Source organism: Lepus europaeus, chromosome 12 (genome assembly GCF_033115175.1).
Source record: "Lepus europaeus isolate LE1 chromosome 12, mLepTim1.pri, whole genome shotgun sequence".
Lineage (NCBI taxonomy): Eukaryota > Metazoa > Chordata > Mammalia > Lagomorpha > Leporidae > Lepus > Lepus europaeus.
In genome coordinates this window covers 4,078,371-4,098,417 of record NC_084838.1, presented here as the reverse complement: position 1 = coordinate 4,098,417, position 20,047 = coordinate 4,078,371, and the positions used below count along the sequence as shown (strand labels likewise).

The 20,047-nt window shown below is 46.5% G+C and overlaps 1 protein-coding gene across 5 annotated transcripts in view; it reads left to right on the top strand.

Moving 5' to 3' along the window:
- Positions 1 to 20,047, top strand: part of NUP214 (nucleoporin 214) — a 107,688-nt gene that overhangs the window by 59,255 nt on the left and 28,386 nt on the right. For all 5 annotated transcript variants that reach the window (XM_062207363.1, XM_062207362.1, XM_062207361.1 and 2 more), the window contains exons 25-30: positions 944 to 1,019; positions 3,174 to 3,252; positions 6,134 to 6,230; positions 9,407 to 9,468; positions 11,688 to 13,490; positions 15,901 to 15,971. In XM_062207363.1, coding sequence (XP_062063347.1) covers positions 944 to 1,019; positions 3,174 to 3,252; positions 6,134 to 6,230; positions 9,407 to 9,468; positions 11,688 to 13,490; positions 15,901 to 15,971 — 2,188 coding nt within the window. The remainder of the gene's footprint in view (positions 1 to 943; positions 1,020 to 3,173; positions 3,253 to 6,133; positions 6,231 to 9,406; positions 9,469 to 11,687; positions 13,491 to 15,900; positions 15,972 to 20,047) is intronic.

Genomic DNA, 20,047 nt, shown 5'->3' with positions numbered 1-20,047 from the left:
GTGTGGGTGCCGGGGCCCAAGCAGTCGGGCCGTCCTCCCTGCCTTTCCAGGCACATTAACAGGGAGCTGGACTGGAAGGGGAGCAGCTGGGACTGGAACTAGCCTCAAAACTATTATCTTAGTGATTGCTGTGCGTCAGCATAGCTTTAGGCTGAAGGTAGGTAAAGTGATTGAATGAAAAACTGCCCCCAAGGAACCAAGAAGTTTTTGTCTGTGATTGTATTGTTGGATTATGATGATGAAGATGTTGTGTATTATGTCAACAGGTGATGTGATTTCTCCCCACCTCCACCCCCCCCCCCACATTAACACTAGTTAATTACTGACATAGCTGCTCCCTGTGTACAGTGCTCACGGTTAACAGAAGATGGTGAGAACTCTTCCTGCACGTGGGCTGTGCTTTTCATAGTGGGCCAGGCGGAGGCTGGAGGCAGGGCAGGGCGTGTGCATCCTCTCTGTGATGCTGGCGAGCCTTGTGCCCTTGGATAGGGTTAGACGCTGAGACCTCTGTGGGTAGCACCTGTGAGGTGTCTGTGACAGCAGATCAAATGTACCCATCGGTCCTGGTGAACCTTTTTTCAGGCTTAGAAAAGAGAATCAAGAATTCTTCACGTGGTCTAGAATAAGGAGGAACGTTGAGGAGAGGGAGGGGTTATTTCTAGGTAAGAAAAAAAGCTTTGTTTTGAATAACTACAGTTTTTTCTGTTAGGATTGCTGAAAGAACATAAGTTTTGGGATCACTGCTTTGACTTTAATGCCAAAAATCCAACTACATTTAAAAATCTATTCTTAAATCAAGAAACATCAAACGAATTTGGTTGGTCCCAGACACCTGTATTCTACCCAGAAATTGATATCACTTATTTGGCAGAACACAAGCTCAAGGATGAATGTGATTCCACCCTTCGTACCTTTCTCTGAGTGTGTGCTTTGTGTTTTTCAGTTCTTCAGTGCCATACTCTCCAGCCAAAGCACCTCACCCAGTCCTAACCCCAGTGGCTTCCAGCCAAGCCAAGCAGGTAACTTACTTACCAATTTAAGTGTTGACTTTGTTTAAATGAACCATGGTTTATGCTGGCTTTGAGGCTTTGACATGGTTGTTAACTCAGGACTTGATACTGTCTTCCTGGGTCCTTTGACATTGTGCATCTAAGTGATCTTGAGTGACAGTTCTAATCCTGTAGATTTGTGTGAGCATTTGGTTTGTGTTTTACTCAGTTAACCCTTAATAGCAGCCATGCGCGGGAGGCAGGACGTGTGTTTAGATGTCTCGCAGACAGGAGCCCAAGCTCGCGTGACTAAGGCAACCTTGCGCAATAAGAAATGCTGGAACTGGACGTGGGACTCAAAGCTTCTGACTCATTTCTGTCCTCTGCAGTTTTCACTACAGTGCTCAGCATTTGGGGAATAGGTTATCTTGTTTTCTCTTAAAATCCCTGTTTTTCAGAGTGTACATTTTCAGTGATGTTATGTCTAGCTTCAGGTTTTTGCCTGGTAAACATTGTCTCTTAAAAATAGGTTATATCGTAAACAGTTAAACAACCCAGAAGAAATGATAGGAGATGGCTAGAAGGTAGATGAAGCTATTTCTGAAACTTCCTAAGAAATCCTGGTTTTCTTGCTGTTCTTTTTTTTTTTTTAAGGATTTATTTGTTTATTTGAAAGGCAGAGCCACAGAGAGGCAGAAGCAGGAGAAAGCAGTCTTCCATCCACTGGTTCACTCTCCAGATGGCCGCAATGGCTGGAGCTGGGCCAATGCAGAGCCAGGAGCTTCTTCCAGATCCCCCATGCTGTTGTAGAGGCCTGAGGATTGGGCCATCTTCGACTGCCTCCACTGCTGTCCCAGACCATAGCAGAGAGCCAGATCAGAAGTGGAGCAGTGGGACTTGAATAGGCACCCATATGGGATGCTGGCGCTGCAGGCGGCGGCTTTACCCGCTATGCCACAGCACCGGCCCTTTCCTGTTGTTCTTACATCTCTCTGTGAAGGGTAACTTCAGTTTGTGTTTATGATCAGCATTTGAGCCTGAACTTTGGCTCTTTTGAGTTCCCAACATCCTTAATTACTTAACTTCAGCTACTTAACATTTTAAAAAAAATTTTAATTTATTTTCACTTTTACTTTTTTTAAGATATATTTATTTATTTGAAAGGCAGAGTTAAAGAGAGGGAGAGGCAGAATCAGAGCAAGAAGTCTTCTATCTGCTGGTTCACTCCCCAGATGGCTATAACAGATGGAGCTGGGCTGATCCAAAGCCAGGAGCCGGGAGCTTCTTCCAGGTCTCCCATATGATGCAGAGGCCCAAGCACTTGGGCCATCTTCCACTGCTTTCCCAAGCACATTAGCAGGGAGCTGGGTCAGAAGCAGAGCATCCGAGACTTGAACCAGCATCCATGTGGGATGCCAACATCGCAGGTAGCTTCTTAACCTGCTACACCACAGCACTGGCCCCTTATTTTCACTTTTATTTGAAAGAGCAATCAGTCTTTCATCTGTTGGTTCACGCCCCAAATGCCCACAACAGCCAGGACTGGCCAGGCCAAAGTCAGGAGCTTGGAACTCCATTTGGATCTCCCATGTGGGTGCCAGGGATCCAAGTTCTTGAGCCATCGTCTGCTGCGTCGCAGTGTGCATTAGCAGGAGCTGGATTGGAAGTGGGCTTGAACCAAGCACTCTGACATGGAATGCGGGTATTCCAGGCAGCAGCTTCACTGCGGCGCCAGTCGCCCACCCCACCATTTAGTTGACTGTTCTCGGTTTTCATGTTCACGTGGAAGATTCGTGATTAGGCACAAATCATGACACACTAGTGAAGGAGCGTTGGTTGGAGATAGGGAATTGGAGCAGTTTTACCTCCTTGTAAAGTCATTGGGAACTAGAACATTTCATTCATTTAATCATTATTTATTCATCTACCAAATATTCAAGTGCCTTTTATGTGACAGGCATTCTTGGAGCCTTCTTGGAGCTTGCACAGTACTTCTGTTTCTATTCTCTAATATGTTTTTACACATGGTTGACTTAAACTGAAACTTTCTCCTTTTTGCCAATTAAAGTAAATAGAAATACTTAATGCTTGCTTATTTTATTATGTTTTTAATTTACATTTTGCATGTTCCTTTATTCCATGGATGGTTAGCTTTAACGTAAATTTACCTGTGTTCTGTTATAGGGGTCTCTCATAAATTCCCTAAAGCCATCTGGGCCTACACCAGCATCTATTCAATTGTCTTCTGGGGATAAAGCTTCAGGTCAGTTTGCATTTTTGTTTTAATGAAAATAAAGGTAAAAGAAGTACATAAAACAGTTTTGTATTCTGAGTCGCAGAAAATCAAGTATGAGAACTCTTTTGAAAGACCTTCACTTATGAAGAATTTCTAGGAAATTGGTCCTTCAAGAGCTTTCTATTCTACAAAAATGAGTATTAGTTCACAATAACAATTCAAAAGCCAGTAAAATATGGAAAGTACAACAGATTTGTTAAAGTAGATCTCATAGATAAATCAATATTATAAGATTATTATGGCTTCAGATGCTTCCCCAACACTTACTAAAGCATAATTGTTTAATTTTTTACATTAACCATAAGTGTTTTGGCTAGGGTCCGCGTTGTCCAAGCCAAGATGAAGTAGGGAATGCTTTTATTTATTTGAAAGCCACAGAGACAGAGTAAGACTGATAGAGATCTCCAATCTGCTGCTGACTTCCTCCCCAAATACCCAGCTGTTGGGCAGGCCAAAGCCAAGAGCTGAGAATTCCCCTGTGGGTGGCAGGACACCCCTCATCTGCTACCTTCCAGGAAGCTGGAATCCCATGGAGCCGGGACTCAAACCAGACACTCAGATATGGGCTGTGGGTGTCTCAAGCATCAGCTGAACTGTTACACAAAACCTCTGTCCCAGAATGCTTTCATTTTTGACCTAATTTTCACATGAGTCTTTCTCAGTATCCCCCTTTTGTCGGCTCCATGTGTGTAGCCCACCTCATTTGGCTTGTATGACTTCCTGTTCCAGGGGTCTTATGCTGACTGCATGCAGTCTTATATTTTTAACACACTCTGGGCTCGTTTTGTTTTGATTCATGCTTTCAAGTGAGTCTTCAAGTGAATTGTATGACAGACTGAACTTCACACACACACAGCCCACATTCCATAATCTCTACTCAGTCATACAATCATTCTGTGAATTCCGAAGCTTTCTGATTGGATATCGGGTTTATCTTCGTGAAAATGTTCCCTGCATTCGGAAGAAAACCATTATCATGTAAGCCAAAGTTGCGTTCTAGAATTTGGGCTGACGTGGAACTGCCGTTGTGTCCTGTGTGCCTCTTCTCAGAGGAGGAGACGGTGTAGCAGCCTTCTGGGGCCGCAGCTACATGTAAAAGGAGATTCAGTGGAATCACAAAGACTTCTGAATCAGTTAAGATTTGGATTAAGAAATGTCATTCTGTTTCTGGCTAATATCTTTAAACACTTTTGAAAGATGACTTAACTTCTTTCAAAGACTTTACTGGGAAGCTTTTTGTCACTGTTAATATTACAAATCAAGGAAACCTAAGGACCTGGGCTACCTGCTACTTGCACGTCTTGGGCAAGTAGAAGGCCTTTTTCTTTTTTTTTCTTTTTTTTTTTTTTTGACAGGCAGAGTGGATACTGAGAGAGAGAGACAGAGAGAAATGTCTTCCTTTTTGCCGTTGGTTCACCCTCCAATGGCCGCTGCGGCCAGCGCATCGCGCTGATCCGAAGCCAGGAGCCGGGTGCTTCTCCTGGTCTCCCATGCAGGTGCAGGGCCCAAGGACTTGGGCCATCCTCCACTGCCTTCCTGGGCCATAGCAGAGAGCTGGCCTGGAAGAGGGGCCACCGGGATAGAATCCGGCACCCCGACCGGGACTAGAACCCGGTGTGCCGGCGCCGCAAGGCGGAGGTTTAGCCTGTTAAGCCACGGCGCCGGCAAAAAAATATATTTCTAATACCTCCGTAGAATAGTCCTCTTACTAGTTAATAATGGGATTACTTTCATTCAATTCCTTGCCCACAAAAGATCTATGATACAGATATATATAGGAAGTGAAAATTGCCCTATATATTTCATGTTCCAAAGATAACACCTAACTTTCTTTATATCTGTTAAAGTTACTTTGTGAACAAACCCAGTCTATCCTGTATATGCAGATTTTGCAGCCTTCCTTCCCTGCCCACTCAGGAAAGATGTCCTGTCCATCATCTCGGGCCTGCTGTAGATCTCCCTAGTCACTTTATGGCGACCTAGGACGTTGCCGGTTGAACGTCACCAGTGCTTTGCTGACACCAACTGTTGCGGAGTCCTCTAGGTTCCAAGCAAGGCCGCAGCGAGTGTCTGCCTGCAGCTCCACACCGCATCCATTCCCATTACCCCTTCCTATGAACGAGGAGTTGTCTTTTTCTTATTGTTCATTGGTTTGGTTTGATTTGTACTTTCTAAATTTAGTTTTCCTATTCCTCCCCCCTCTTCTAAAGTAGAACAATAGAGAAAATTTAACCCAAACTGTTCATGAGAATTTAGAGTAAACTTGAACATGAGAAAAGTAGTGAATCTCACCTTTAATGTTGTACACTTCTCAGTATTACAGCAATTATGTAATTTAAATAAAAGTGCCATGTTAAATTTTTAAAAAATCTATAGAAAACATAGAAATGTATAGGGAAGTAAATAGTGAGCCTTGAAGTCACTACTCAGTAGTCGGGCTTCTCCTCTACAGCATACATTTCAGTTGTAAAGGTGCATTGTATACAGTTTGTGATTTTTTTTTTAATTTTTATTTTTGCTTAGCTTTATTATAAGCATTTCCTCATACCATTATAACCTAGAAGAATGTATTTTTATAACTTCAAGCATTTAAACTACACTAGAATTATTTTGATATCTTTTCTGGGAAGGAGAATGTGTCATAGGATGTTGACAGAACCAAAGAGCAGGTTCAATGACAGTGACCCCAATATAGCCAGCATGCTTGCTCCCTTGGTGCCTAATGTGGCACAGAATGTACTTGATGAGAGCAGCTGTGAAAAGCAGCACATGGTTCAAGCTGTTGAGAACTGCAACGCGGATTAATGTTTTTATTGACTTTTTGTTATGTTCTTATTTTTTTCCATAGTTTCAGGGCCAGGGACAGCCAAGACAGAAACAACTGTGACTTCGACCCCCTCTGCTGTTGGGCAGCCCAGCAAGTCGTTCTCATTTTCTGCACCAGGGTCAGTAGTGCACTTAAATGTGATTGCAGGTCACTGGTTTCCTCGCAGGTAGCTTTCTCAAATCTTAGAACTGATTGGTATATTTGTGTGCTTATCTAAAGTGTGTGAACCCCAAATCCAAGTCACTGCAAGTGTTATAGCTGGTGACAATGGCAGTAGCAGCATACTTATTTTGCTATTCATGTTTATACATACATTAGTACCTGTTTGTTTTGCTTTTCAGCCTAAGCCCTATTTTCTTTGGGTGGGAGTCTCTGTTTTTTGTTTTGTTTTTTTTTTTTTAAGATTTATTTATTTATTTGAAAGTCAGAGTTACACACAGAGAGAAGGAGAGGCAGAGAGAGAGAGAGTGGTTTTCCATCCGCTGGTTCACTCCCCTTTTTTCCATTGGTTCACCCCCACAAGTGGCTGCTGTGGCCAACGCACTGTGCTGATCCGAAGCCAGGAGCCAGGTGCTTCTCCTGGTCTCCCATGGGGTGCAGGGCCCAAGGACCTGGGCCATCCTCCACTGCCTTCCCGGGCCACAGCAGAGAGCTGGCCTGGAAGAGGGGCAACCGGGACAGAATCCGGCACCCCAACCAGGACTAGAACCCAGTGTGCCGGCGCCGGAGGAGGAGGATTAGCCTATTGAGCTGCGGCGCCAGCCTATTTTTGTTTTAAAAGATTTATTTTATTTATTTGAAAGACAGAGTTACAGAGAGAGGTAGAGACAGAGAGAGAGGTCTTCCATCCGCTGGTTCACTCCCCAGATGGCCGCGACAGCCAGAGCTGCACCGATCCGAAGCCAGGAGCCAGGAGCTTCCTCTGGGTCTCCTGCGCGGGTGCAGGGGCCCTAGGACTTGGGCTATCTTCTACTGCTTTCCCAGGCCATAGCAGAGAGCTGGATTGGAGGAAGAGCAGCCAGGACTAGAACTGGCGCCCATATGGGATGCCTGTGCTTCAGGCCAGGGCGTTAACCTGCTGCTCCACAGCCCCGGCCCCAAGTTGAGTCATTTTTAAAAATGAAAGAATCTTCTAAGCTTCAATCCATAGTGAAACTTAATTAACAGAGGAAACGAGTGCCTGGTCTCTGAAACCTGAGGAGTTGCTGAGGGGCTCTCTTCCCTGCAGTGACACAGGCAGGCTACATAGGTGAGGTTCAGACCCGATAAAGGGGCACGTGTTGCAACGCTGCGTAGGCTTCCCAGGTCTCACATTGGATGACCTGCGTTTGATGCCTGGCTCCAGTGGTGGCTCCGGCTCCGGCTCCGGCTCCTGGCTCCGGCTGCTGCCCCAACCCCTGGAAGACAGTGGTGATAGCTGCAGGGATCGGATTCCTACCACCCATGTGGGAACCTAGGTGGAGTTCCTTGCTCCTTGTACGTTCAGTTCCGTTAGAGTAAAAGGCCCTTAAGCTCTTGGTGTGTTAGCTCCAGTTTCTTTTTCCTGTTAATCCTTTTTTTAGAAAGATTTATTTAATGTTTATTTGAAAGGCAAAGTTAGAGAAGGAGAGACAGATCTTCCATCCACTGATTCACTCTCCAAATGACCAAAGTCAGGAGTTTCTTCTGGGTCTCCCGCTTGGGCACAGGGACCCAAGCATTTGGGCCGTGCTCTACTGCTTTCCCAGGCACATTAGCAGGGAGCTGGATTGGAAGTGGAGCAGCCAGGACTTGAACTGGCACCCATATGGGATGCCAGCACTGTAGATGGTGGCTTAACCTGCTGCACCACAGTGCTAGCTCCTGTTGATACATTTCTTAAGTGTCCTTCGCACTTAGATATTGGGAGAAAAGAGGGTGTTAGTCTAGACTTCAAGGGAAGAAGTCGTATATATTATAAACCATATTGATTTCTATGTCCCAAGGGAATCTGGAGCAAATTTTGAAGAGCAGTTCAGTGAGAGGAGTCATTGCATCCTTGGCAGATGCTAGTAACTCTCTGTCTCAGTGAAATGATGCTTTTATTCCTACTTTTAAAATACCCTGGAGATGTTCGTGTCATTGAGCCAATGGTTTGTTCTATTAGACACAGTTTCTTCATGAAGGTTGAGGCCTACCAACCAGAACAGGGCTTGGATTTTTTTTTTTTTTTTTTATGATTTATTTATTTATTTGAAAGGCAGATTTAGAGTTCTTCCATCCACTGCTTCACTCCCCAAATGGCTTCAGCTGGGCCAGGTTGAAGCCAGGAGCTTCTTCTAGGTCTCACACATGGGTGCAGGGATTCAAGGACTTGGGCCATCTTCCTACCTTCCCAGGCCATTAGCAGGGAGCTGGATCAGAAGTGGAGCTGCCAGGACACAAACCAGCACCCATATAGGATGCCGGCATTGCAGGTGGTGGCTTAACCCTCCATGCCCGATGCCAGCCTGTTTTTTGCTTGTTTTTTAATATGGTAAAATGTTTGGCACATCTTCTTTATGGTCTTTGTACTTACAAAGAATGATGGATAAAAATGATGAATAAAAAACATTCTAGATCCTTATACTATTTACTGTATTTGATATGGCATGGACCCTTATATTTAAAATCTATTTAGTTTTAAGTTTACGATTTCAGGTTTTATCACAGTGGATATTCTAGTTTATACTTATGTTGAATTTTTGGCTTTGGCGTCTTTACTTACCATGTAAATAAAATGTACAAAAGCAGAGAAGAGATGGTAAAAGGAATCAAAGTTTTTGAAGCAAGTTAGCCCAGAACCCAGAGTTTGTCAGGTGGCAGAGACAGTGGCTTCTGTTGTTGTGTTTTCTCTCCTGACGTCCCCCTTGGTTTCCGGGAAGGTTGTAAAATGGCCCCTGATCCAGCTACTTCCACCTTGGCAGATTTTGCCTCCCCTCCTGCACTAGGCAGGCCATCCACTCCAACCACAATCTCACATGCGCATTCCTCATGTGTTTGTACCACTGCTGCTCTGCTTTGCTTGGAGTGAGTCCCCACCCAAACCTCACCGTGGAAAGCCCAGCTGCCCTGCCAGAGCCTTCTCGGCTGCTGCCCTTCTTACCCACAGATTGCTCGCCCCGGTTTGGAGATCTCGGAGTAGCTTACTGCCTTGGACAGAACACGCCTGTGCTCTGTTCTGTGTATCTTCTGTACTGCAGACTCCTCAAAGACAGGCTGTATGACTGAGTTATACAATGCAGTATTGTGCCTTGGGCGTGTTCAGTTTTAACTTCTCTTTTCTTCACTCGCTAGGACTGGCTTTAATTTTGGGATAATTCCACCAGCACCATCCTCTAATTTTACTGCTGCACAAGGTACAGTCTCCGTGTTGCACAGCTTTACCTTCATGACTCCCTGAACAAAGGCAGATGGTTTGCGTATCAGTCCATGAACATTTCACCTGCTTCTGTGTCTTGTTTACGGTATCTGCAGTAAGTCCCATGTTGATGATGCGTATTTCAAATATAGTCAGCGAAAGAAACTGGCATGAAGGATTTCTGCATATTCTAACCATTGAAAATAAAGACAGGATTTCTTCTGTAGTCAAAGCTATTGAATATTAACTGAAAAAGCATCTAAATCAATTAAGTGCCTTCTAGTTCTCCATTTGAGTGATTATTTTTATTCTGTTTTGGAGAGAGCTTTTGTTAGAGAAGGGGCATGTTCTTAGTGAGGAAAATATGGAAATATGAAAGGCATGCTGTCCCTCGGCAATAGTCATTGCAGTTTTTAAATTTCCTTCTGAGGGTTCCATTTCCTTCTGAGGGTTCCATTTTCTTTTCCATCCCCTCATGTAACACAGTCTCTTCTGTGAATTTTCCACCAATGAAAATAATGCATAAATATTTCTGATCATTTCATAATTTTATCTTAAAGATATGCTTTGATTTGTTTAATCGTTCACCTATTGGACATTTAGGTTTTTTCCAACTTTTCCTGTTATACATAAGGACCACCTTTCTCTTATTCACTCAACAAATAGGTGTTGAGTGCTTTCTGTGTCTGCACAAATGATGGAGTTCACATTGTGGAAAGGGGTCTTCTGAAGTCTGGAGAGACTGGGGCCTGAAAACATGGCAGACTTCTGACCCGGGACGGTGTGGCACTGGGAGTTGCTGATTTCATCCCTCTCTGTCCAGACCAGAAATTCCTAATAGTTCTGTTTTTTTTTTTAGCTTTTGCCCACTTAGAGGTGGCAGAACACCTTCAAGGCCCACCTTTTCCCCATACTCACTTTTTAGAGGTAAAACAATGCAGTTTTGTTCTCATAAATCATAAGGAAATTGAAATGAAATTAAAACAATATTAATTCTGTATAAGTTTTTTTTTTTTTTTTTTTTTTTTTTGACAGGCAGAGTGGACCGTGAGAGAGAGAGAGAGACAGAGAGAAAGGTCTTCCTTTTGCCGTTGGTTCACCCCTCAATGGCTGCCACGGCCAGCGCGCTGCGGCTGGCGCACCAGGAGCCAGGTGCTTCTCCTGGTCTCCCATGGGGTGCAGGGCCCAAGCACTTGGGCCATCCTCCACTGAGCTCCCGGGCCACAGCAGAGAGCTGGCCTGGAAGAGGGGCAACCGGGACAGGACCGGTGCCCCGACCGGGACTAGAACCCGGTGTGCCAGCACCACAAGGCGGAGGATTAGCCTATTGAGCCGTGGCGCCGGCCTGTATAAGCATTTTAATTAGTAAGAGCATGGATAACAATCCAAAACCATAAACAGTCCAACACCAGAGAAGCAAGGTTTCTTTCTGGAAGTTATAGATAGCAGAGGCTTTGCAGTGCCCCTGAGAGTTTGTGATAGCCAGGCTTCTTAGAACAATGTGGAGTTGGAAACCTCAGTAGACACTTGCAATAGGCTAATTTTAGTTTGTAAATAGCAAGTTTTAGTTACTGTTATTACGGACCACTTATGGCTTGACAGCTCTGTGAGATGAGGTCCTGTTTTCTAAATTTTTCAAAAGGGAGGAAATCGAGACGCAGAGCAGTAACCTTTCCAGAGCACATTGCCGTCAGGTGGCGAGCTCCCAGCTCCAGGGCCCTTGTCCTCGACCACTGGTCATCCAACCTCTGTTGAAGAGGCTGCTTAGTAGAACATTAATAAATAGCCCTTAGCTGTTGTCTGTGGGTTGACGCTTTGTCTGCCCACAGCAAAATATAGAAGAACCATTTTGAATCAAACCCTGGCGTATCAGGAGGTCCATAGGGCAGCACTGTGCCAAGGGTATTACTGAGCAAAGCACACAGTCAGGAAAATAAGGGAGAGTGGCTTCTTCATTTCCCTTTCGTGGTAGCTTGTTAATTCCGCGCGTACTCCAACATCATAGTTGCTGTGATTTAATTTTCTTAACAAGGACTGTGTAGTCCTTCTCTCCTCAGGGCTAGGACTCCAAGAGGGCTTTGGAGAATCCTTCACTCTGTCCTCCCAGAACAAAACACCTAGAGCAAGCTGTCCCTGAGAGACGAGCTGACAGTAGGAGAAATGTGATAGGTCACCTTTTGCTAAATCAACCTCTTCCTAATGTCTTTGTCTCGCTAGGGGCAACTCCTCCCACTAAAGAGTCAAGCCAGCTGGACACGTTTTCATTTGGTGGTGGAGGCAAACCTTTCTACGAAGCCGTTCCTGAAAGTCCTTCCTCAGGAGCCACACCAGCTTCAAACAGTGCCGGGGCTGCAGGAGAGTCGGCCCCACCCAACAGCAGGCCTGCGGCGCCTTCTGGAATTGTTCTCTCTGCCACCTCTAGCAAGCTGGAGACTCCACCTTCCAAGCTGGGAGAGTTTCTGTTTCCGAATTCTTTGGCTGGAGAGACTCTTGGAAGTTTCTCAGGACTGCGGGTTGGCCAGGCAGATGATCCTGCAAAGCCGACCAGTAAGGCTTTGTCCACGAACCTGACCAGCAGCCAGCCAGCCAAGACTTCAAGCATGCCCTCGGGGTTTACGTTCAGCGGCCCCCCGGTGTTAGGCAAGCCTGCAGAGCCCCCTGTGACGTCCTCCGTGACGGCCACCACAGCAGCGCCTCCAGCCGCCACCAGCCCGAGCACCGGCAGTTCCTCGACTGGTGTGTTTGGCGGTCTGCCACTCCCCAGTTCAGGACCCTCTGGGGTCATCAGTTTCGGAGGGACCTCTGTCAGTGGTAGCATGACCACTTTTTCGTTTGGAAGCCCACAGACTAGTAATACAGTGCCCCCGCCTGCCCCCCCATCCACTTCGACCGCCTCTTCCCTTCCAGCGTCGTTCCCCACGCTGACATTCAGTAGTCTCCTGAGTTCCGCAGCCGCACCCTCCCTGCCCGTGTCCTCTGGTAGAGGCACAGAGGAAGCCACGTCGTCAGCTTTGCCTGAGAAGCCAGGCCACAGTGAGGTCTCCGTGTCCACAGCCTCCCTTCCAGGGCAGCAGTCAGCCCAGCCTCCCCAGGCTCCTCTGCAGACTTCTGACTCTGGGAAAAAAGAGCCTGTTCTTGCCCAGCCTGTGGTCAGCAGCCCCTGCTCTAGTTCCAGCCTCGTGGCCCCTTCTGCAGAGGCCGTTCCAGCAGCCACAGGGGCCCCCGAAGTCAAGACAGAGGCAGCACCTCCTCCTTTGACCTTCTCGGTTCCGGAGCCGACTGCTGTCGCAGCTGCTACAGTCCCAAGTGCAGGCCCTGTGGCCACTGAAACATCAAGTGCCCCCTCGGCCTCCAGCACTGTGTCCAGTGCTGCTCCAGGCCCAGCTGCGGAGACAGCAGTGTTTGGGACAGTCACTTCGGGCTCCTCAGTCTTCACGCAGCCACCCGCCGCCAGCTCTAGCTCAGCTTTCAGCCAGCTTACCAGCAACACGGCCACTGCCCCCTCCGCAGCTCCCATGTTTGGGCAGGTGGCAGCCAGCACAGCACCAGGCCTGTTTGGGCAGCAGACAAGCAGTGTAGCCAGCACGGCAGCTGTTACATCCCCAGTCAGCAGCGCAGGGTTTGGCAGCCCAGCTTTCGGGGCCTCAGCCACAGGCGTCTTTGGACAGTCAGCGTTTGGGCAGGCCCCGGCCTTCGGGCAGTCGACCAGCAGTCCTGCTAGCACCTTTTCCTTCAGTCAGCCTGGGTTCAGTTCTGTGCCTGCCTTCGGCCAGTCTGTGTCCGCAGCCCCCACGTCCACCAGCGGCAATGTCTTTGGTGCCGCCTCGAGCGCCAGTAGCTCCAGTTCCTTTTCATTTGGGCAGACTTCTGCCAGCACAGGAGGGGGACTGTTTGGACAGAGCAACCCTCCTGCTTTTGGGCAGAGCCCTGGCTTTGGGCAGGGGGGCTCTGTGTTTGGTAGCACCTCAGCTTCCACCACCACAGCGGCACCCTCAGGGTTTAGCTTTTGTCAAGCTTCAGGTAAGAATCTGTGTACAATTTTTATACCTTGTCCCTTTGTGTGGTATTGAACGTTTGTAATAAACGTGTATTACCTTTGTAATTAAAAGGAAAAGAAGGGTGATCTGGAGGGTCAAGAGGGCCTGGGGCACCTGTGGTTTCAGGATGTATTTGGCCGGATTGGCTTGGTCTGCCTATGGAGCCTGCGGTTTTGGTTCTTGGCAACATCTCTACTTGATGCCGCCACAGTGCCAGTTCCATGGGCTGGGGGCTGGGGGGGCGGCAAGTATTTTTAGTTTAAGGTCATGGTGAGTAATTTAATGACACATAAATATGAAATTTTTAATTTGGAAGGTAGGTGCTTGTGAGGTCCTTGTGTCCGGAGCTGTGAGGCCTCGAGGAGACGGATCTGAAGTCTGATAGTGCCAGGAGTAGAACCAGGGAGGGTCCAGGTCTCTGCCCCTGGGGTGCCGCCTGCCAGTAGTTTGTGTCCTCTGACACCATCCTGCTGAAGGGGTGGGCACTGACATTTCAGGAGTCAGGCTCGTTTCTGTTTTCAATGTTGCAATTTTTCTAGAAATTCCTAAATTTTACTATTTTTGTATGAAAGTTAATCCATCACTATTATGTGTTCAATTTTAGCAGCTAATTTAACCTTTACAAAGTTTTTAATAAGCAGTTGGAAACTCAGTGTTGCTTTCTGATAGTTATCTTGTAAACGGCAGTTTTCAGCAGTTAGGTTTTAGAAGAAAAACAAGGAAGTGGTTTCTTGGTAGGCAACATTGCCTGTAACTGCTAATTTATTTCTTTGATAACTTTTGAAAATGGCTAATAATTTTTTTAAAGATTTATTTATTTATTTGAAAGTCAGAGTTACACAGAGAGAGGAGAGGCAGAGAGAGAGAAAGAGGTCTTCCATCCGCTGGTTCACTCCCCAGATGGGTGCAACAGCTGGAGCTGCGCCAATCCGAAACCAGGAGCCAGGAGCTTCCTCTGGGTCTCACACGTGTGTACAGGGGCCCAAGGAGTTGGGCCATCTTCTACTGCTTTCCCAGGCCATAGCAGAGAGCTGGATTGGTAGTAGAGCAGCCAAGACTCAAACTGGTGCCCATATGGGATGCCGGCACTTCAGGCCAGGGCATTAACCCGCTGTGCCACAGCACCAGCCCCATGGCTAATAATTTATTAGAAAGGAATGTTTTCCTTCTTTCCATCAACAAATAATTGAGCCCCTACTGACTGTAGCTATCAGGACATGGTAGTGAAAGACAATTTCGAGATCCAGCTGATGTCTTGGGCAGAGGCATTTGGCCAGTTTGAATGATAGGACATGTGATGACTTGATCTCAAGAGTGAGTAGAGACAAGACCTGTGGGTCTCAAAGGAGTGTAGGAACTTAATACCTTCTTGATCTCTCGCGCATTGTTTGTTCCAAAATCAGAACTTGAGAAACCTCCTGAGCAGGCATGGTCAAACTATTTCAACAGATTCCAAACCCTGAAGGAATCTTCTTTCATTTAGTATCTGCGTGAAAAACACTGAGCTGTCTGCTTCATGCCTGATTGAAGGATTGAGACTTGTGAAAGCTCACCTGACCAATCGGTGATGGAGATGAGAGGGAACCCTTGCCTTCTGGCTTTTTGTTGAGTGCCTTTATGTGATAACGTATAGTTCTGCCTGACTTTCCCACGCCCTGTTCAGCATAGCACCTTGACCTTGTTATCCCAACCGGATATGAAAGATAAACTACCCTGAAAGAAACTGGTATTTGAGATTTGCAGGAAAACAGGGAGTAGAAATACAGGTGGCCTCCTGCATCTGTGGGTTTTGCATCCATGAATTCAGCCAACTGTGGATCAAAAATACATTAAAACAACAACAATAACAACCGGTTGCATTGGACTGAGCTGGTACAAGACTTTTTTTCTTGCTGTTATCCCCTAAACAATTCAATGTAACAGCTGTTTATGTTGTATTAGGTGTTTTAAGTAATCTAGAGATGACTTAAAGTATATGGGAGGTTGTGTGTAGGTTATATGCACATACTACACCATTTTATGTAGGGGACTAGAGCATCCTGGCTTTTGGTATCTGCACGAGGTCCTAGAGCCCGTTCCTTCTGGAATGACTGTGTTCCCAGCATTGTCAGAAATTGGAAAGAATTGATGGTGGCTAGAAGCCTGGAGAGAGGCGGCACTGAGCACACACCCCCGCTTGAGACTCGACAGGAGAGAAGGACTCAGTCCTTGAGACTCCAGTTAAGCTATCAGCCGTGAAGGAGACTGTTTTTAAGGCATTGACTCGGGATTCTCACATTTCCTAGATGAGGAAACAGATTTCATTCGTAAGGTGATTATTGTAGAGTGTCTTAGCACACTGAATGCTGTTGAAACCAGGACTTACCCAAATCTTTCTTCTTTGTATTTTTTAGGTTTTGGTTCTAGTAATACTGGTTCTGTGTTTGGTCAGGCAGCGAGTACTGCAGGAACCGTTTTTGGCCAGGTAAATATATATGTTTATCTCCTTTCATGTCAACATATGTCAAACCCATCCACTTTTCCCCAATGTGCTATAATTGGTTCACGTTGTATGACAAAGCCCAGCAAACAGCCAACATAGTTCTTAAACTCCACTCCACTCTGTTCAGCAGCCTAGAGGAGATACAGAAGTCTCAATTTCTGGTTATAGAGAATTGCTGGTTTTGATTTCTCTAGGCAAATACTTTAAAAGCATGTTGTCTGATTTCCATGAATCTTTTGCCAAGGGTTGACAAGATAGAATTCACAGGCTCAAGCCACCCCTCAGCCTAGTGTGGTTTTGTTTCATTTGGCTAAGAATGGTTTTGACATCTTTAAATGGTGTTTCAGAAAAGAAAGAGGAAGAAGATGGAGCAGAGACCACACGTGTTCCCTCCATGTGCTGTCTCTAGTTTCAGTCCTCGCACTGGGAACTGAGCTGTTTCACTTTGACAGCTCACAGCTACCTGTGCTGAGCTGAGCTTTAGGTGTGCTGTGCAGAGTAACTCACGTAATCGTCCTAACACCTCCAGAAGGTGCTGTTGGCTCCCGTTTAAGAGGGGAAGACACTGATGGCCCGGAGATGGTAAATTTACTGTTCTGTTACACTCAACTGCTTTTAGATCCCAGTAACTTTACAAGGAGGCCTTCTGGAGAAAGATGCTCTCTAATGGATCGAGGTGATTGTGATTTTCTGAAAGAGGAATTGGTATTAATACTACAGTTAGTAAACTGTTGTACATCACACAAGGAATTTTCAGAAAGTTCATGGGATATGCGTTATGAAAAATCCTGCAGGGCTGGCACCGTGGCTCACTTGGTTAATCCTCCACCTGCAGCGCCGGCATCCCATATGGGCGCCAGATTGCTCCTCTTCCAGTCCAGCTCTCTGCTGTGGCCCAGGAGGGCAGTGGAGGATGGCCCAAGTCCTTGGGCCCTGCACCCGCATGGGAGACTGGAAGGAGGCACCTGGCTCCTGGCTTCAGATCGGCACAGTGCCAGCCGTAGCGGCCATTTGGGGAGTGAACCAACGGAGAGAAGACCTTTCTCTGTCTCTCTCTCTTTCATTGTCTATAACTCTTATCTGTCAAATAAAAAAAGAAAGGAAGAAAAAAACCTGCACGAATTTCAAAATTTCATACCAAAATAAACAATATTTTTATTTTTTTAAAAAGAATTATTTATTTGTTTGAAAGAGTTACACAGAGAGAGGAGAAGCAGATAGAGAAAGAGAAGTCTCCCATCTGATGGTTCACTCCCTAATTGGCTGCAACAGCCAGAGCTGCACCAATCAGGAGCCAGGAGCTTCTTCCAGGTCTCCCATGCAGGTGCAGAGCCCAAGGACTTGGGCCATCTTCTACTGCTTTCCCAGGCCATAGCAGAGAGCTAGATCGGAAGTGGAGCAGGTGGGTCTTGAACCAGCACCCATATGGGATGCCGGCACTTTTTTTTTTTTTTTTTTTTTTTTGACAGAGTGGACAGTGAGAGAGAGACAGAGAGAAAGGTCTTCCTTTACCGTTGGTTTACCCTCCAATGGCCGCCACAGGCGGTGTGCTGCGGCCGGCGCACTGCGCTAATCTGAAGCCAGGAGCCAGGTGCTTCTCCTGGTCTCCCATGCGGGTGCAGGGCCCAAGCACTTGGGCCATCCTCCACTGCACTCCCAGGCCACAGCAGAGAGCTGGACTGGAAGAGGGGCAACCGGGACAGAATCCGGTGCCCCGACCAGGACTAGAACCCGGTGTGCTGGCGCCGCAAGGCGAAGGATTAGCCTATTGAGCCGCAGCACCGGCCTCCAAACAATATTTTTAAAAACTAATTATTTGATAGATAAAGACAGAGCTCTTGTTTTCTAGTTTACCACCAAATACTCTCACATGGCCAGAGCTGGACTGAGCTACAGTCTGGGTATCTTACGTGAATGGCGGGAACCTAGTTACCTGAGCCATCACCACTGGCCCCAGACTCTGCATTGGCAGGAAACTTTGAGTCAGGAGCTGGAGCTGGGAGTCAGACAGACCCAGGTGCTCTGATTTGGAACCTGAGCATCTTAACTGCTAGACTAAACTTGTGCTCATAAACTTAACTTTTTTTTTAAGTTTTATTTTTTATCTGAAAGGCAGAACGCCAGAGAGAGAGCTTCCTTCTGGTTCACTCTTCAGATGCCTGCGGCAGCTTGGGCTGGGCCAGAACCAAAGCCAGGTCTCCCCCATGGTGCCGTCAGAGACTCGCTAGCAGGAAGCTGGATCTGAAGTGGGGATGGGGCTTGATCTCAGGCACCCTAGTACACAATGCAGCTGTTCCAAGTGGCAGTGTCACCCACTGTGCCACAATACTGGCCCCCAAACTCAACTTAAAATTCCATTTTCTATGAGCTTTTTGAAGTACCATAATATGTGTTTCTTACACATGTTCAATGGGAGATTGTCCATTTTTTGCTGGGGCGGGGGAGGGGGGTCATCCTATTTTTCCCTTTGAAGATGAGCTGCACCCTTAAGGAAGTGATCTTTCTTAAGAGAGAAATGAAACTTCTGATTTTGCGTGTTTGGTAATAGAGGACTAAGTCATTCAAACCAAATTTCCTACTGAAAATAGCATTAAAATCCAGATAACATATCAGAACCCTGTTTTTTAAAAGCACTAGGAAACTTTGTGATATTTTACCAAACCCAATTAGAAGGAGGATGGGAACCTAGAAATACGGTGGAGCACAGAGGCCAGTTTGCCCTCAGGGTGTGTACTAGCCTGAGAAAATTTGGATAGCCCCAGTGCAAAGGGACAGAAATCATGAAGATGAGCACCAAGTGGGAAATCCAGAAGAGGACCTCCTCCCCCTAAACTGGAACTCCAGGTTCTCGGGACTTCGCTGGGAATGTGGCCTGATGTGCTAGGATGGTGCTGCCTTCAGATGTCTGGCAGAGGCAGCACAGACCCTCACTGAAGCAAGGGGGCTCCATCTAGGCCTGAGGTTGTTTTCACAAGTAATTGTTAAGGCCACTGATTCCCATGACCTGAATGAGCCACACAGGGAAACAGGGAATGCGAGCAAGAGCAAGAATAAACATCAGAAATGAATGAGTAGAAGTCATCTAGATTGTGAGACAGCCAGTTATGCATGTGGCACAGTGGGTAGGCCACCACGTGGGATGCCGTGTCTCATATCAGAGTACCAGTTCAAGTCCCAGCCACTTGGTTTCTGATCCAGCTTTCTGCTCGTGTTCCTGGGAAACAGCGGAAGATGGCCCCAAGTACTTGGGCCCTGCCACTCATCAGGGAGTCCAGTCCAGGGCGAGTTCCTCCTTCCTGGCTTTGGCCTGGCCCAGACCTAGCTGGCTGTTGTGGCCATTTGAGGAGTGAACTGCGGGATGGGAGATATTTTCTCTCTTTCTCTCCCTCCCTTCCTCCTTCTCCTTCCCTTTAAAATAAGTGAACAAATCTTTGAAAGAAGAAAGAAAAGGGGATGGTTCTTGGCATAGTGGCAAAGACAACACTTAAGGGGCCTGCATTCCATGTAACAGTGCCTGGCTTGCAGTCCTGGCTCTGCTGCCGCTTCCATCAGCATCCTGCTGATGCACACCCCAAGGCTCAGTAGGTGGAGGCTCAAGTACCGGGGTCCTTGCCACCCGCTTGAGAGGTTTGGATTGAGTTCCTAGCTCGACTTTGGCCAGGCATTTCAAAGTTAAAAAGTGGGCGTTCTCTCTCAGTCTCTCACTTGCTTTGTGTCTGCTAAATAAATAAATGATAAATGAACATTTTTTTAAAGCTTGAAAATACCAGTAAGAAATAAAAAATTGTTCAAAGTGTCCTAGCAGCTTTGAAAGAGAACCCAATAGAACTATAGAAAAATGCCATAATTAAAATATAACACTTAATGGTTAGAAGAAGATAGAAGCAGCTGAAGAGAGCAGTGATTACTCTAGAACAGGGGCAGGTAGCGTTTTAGGCGTTGAGGCCTGTGTTCTGTTTTTGTCACAGCTACTCAGCTCTGCCATTGTAACACAACAGCAGCAGTAAACATACGCAGATACAGGAGCATCATGACGTCCCGTAAAACTTCATTTACAA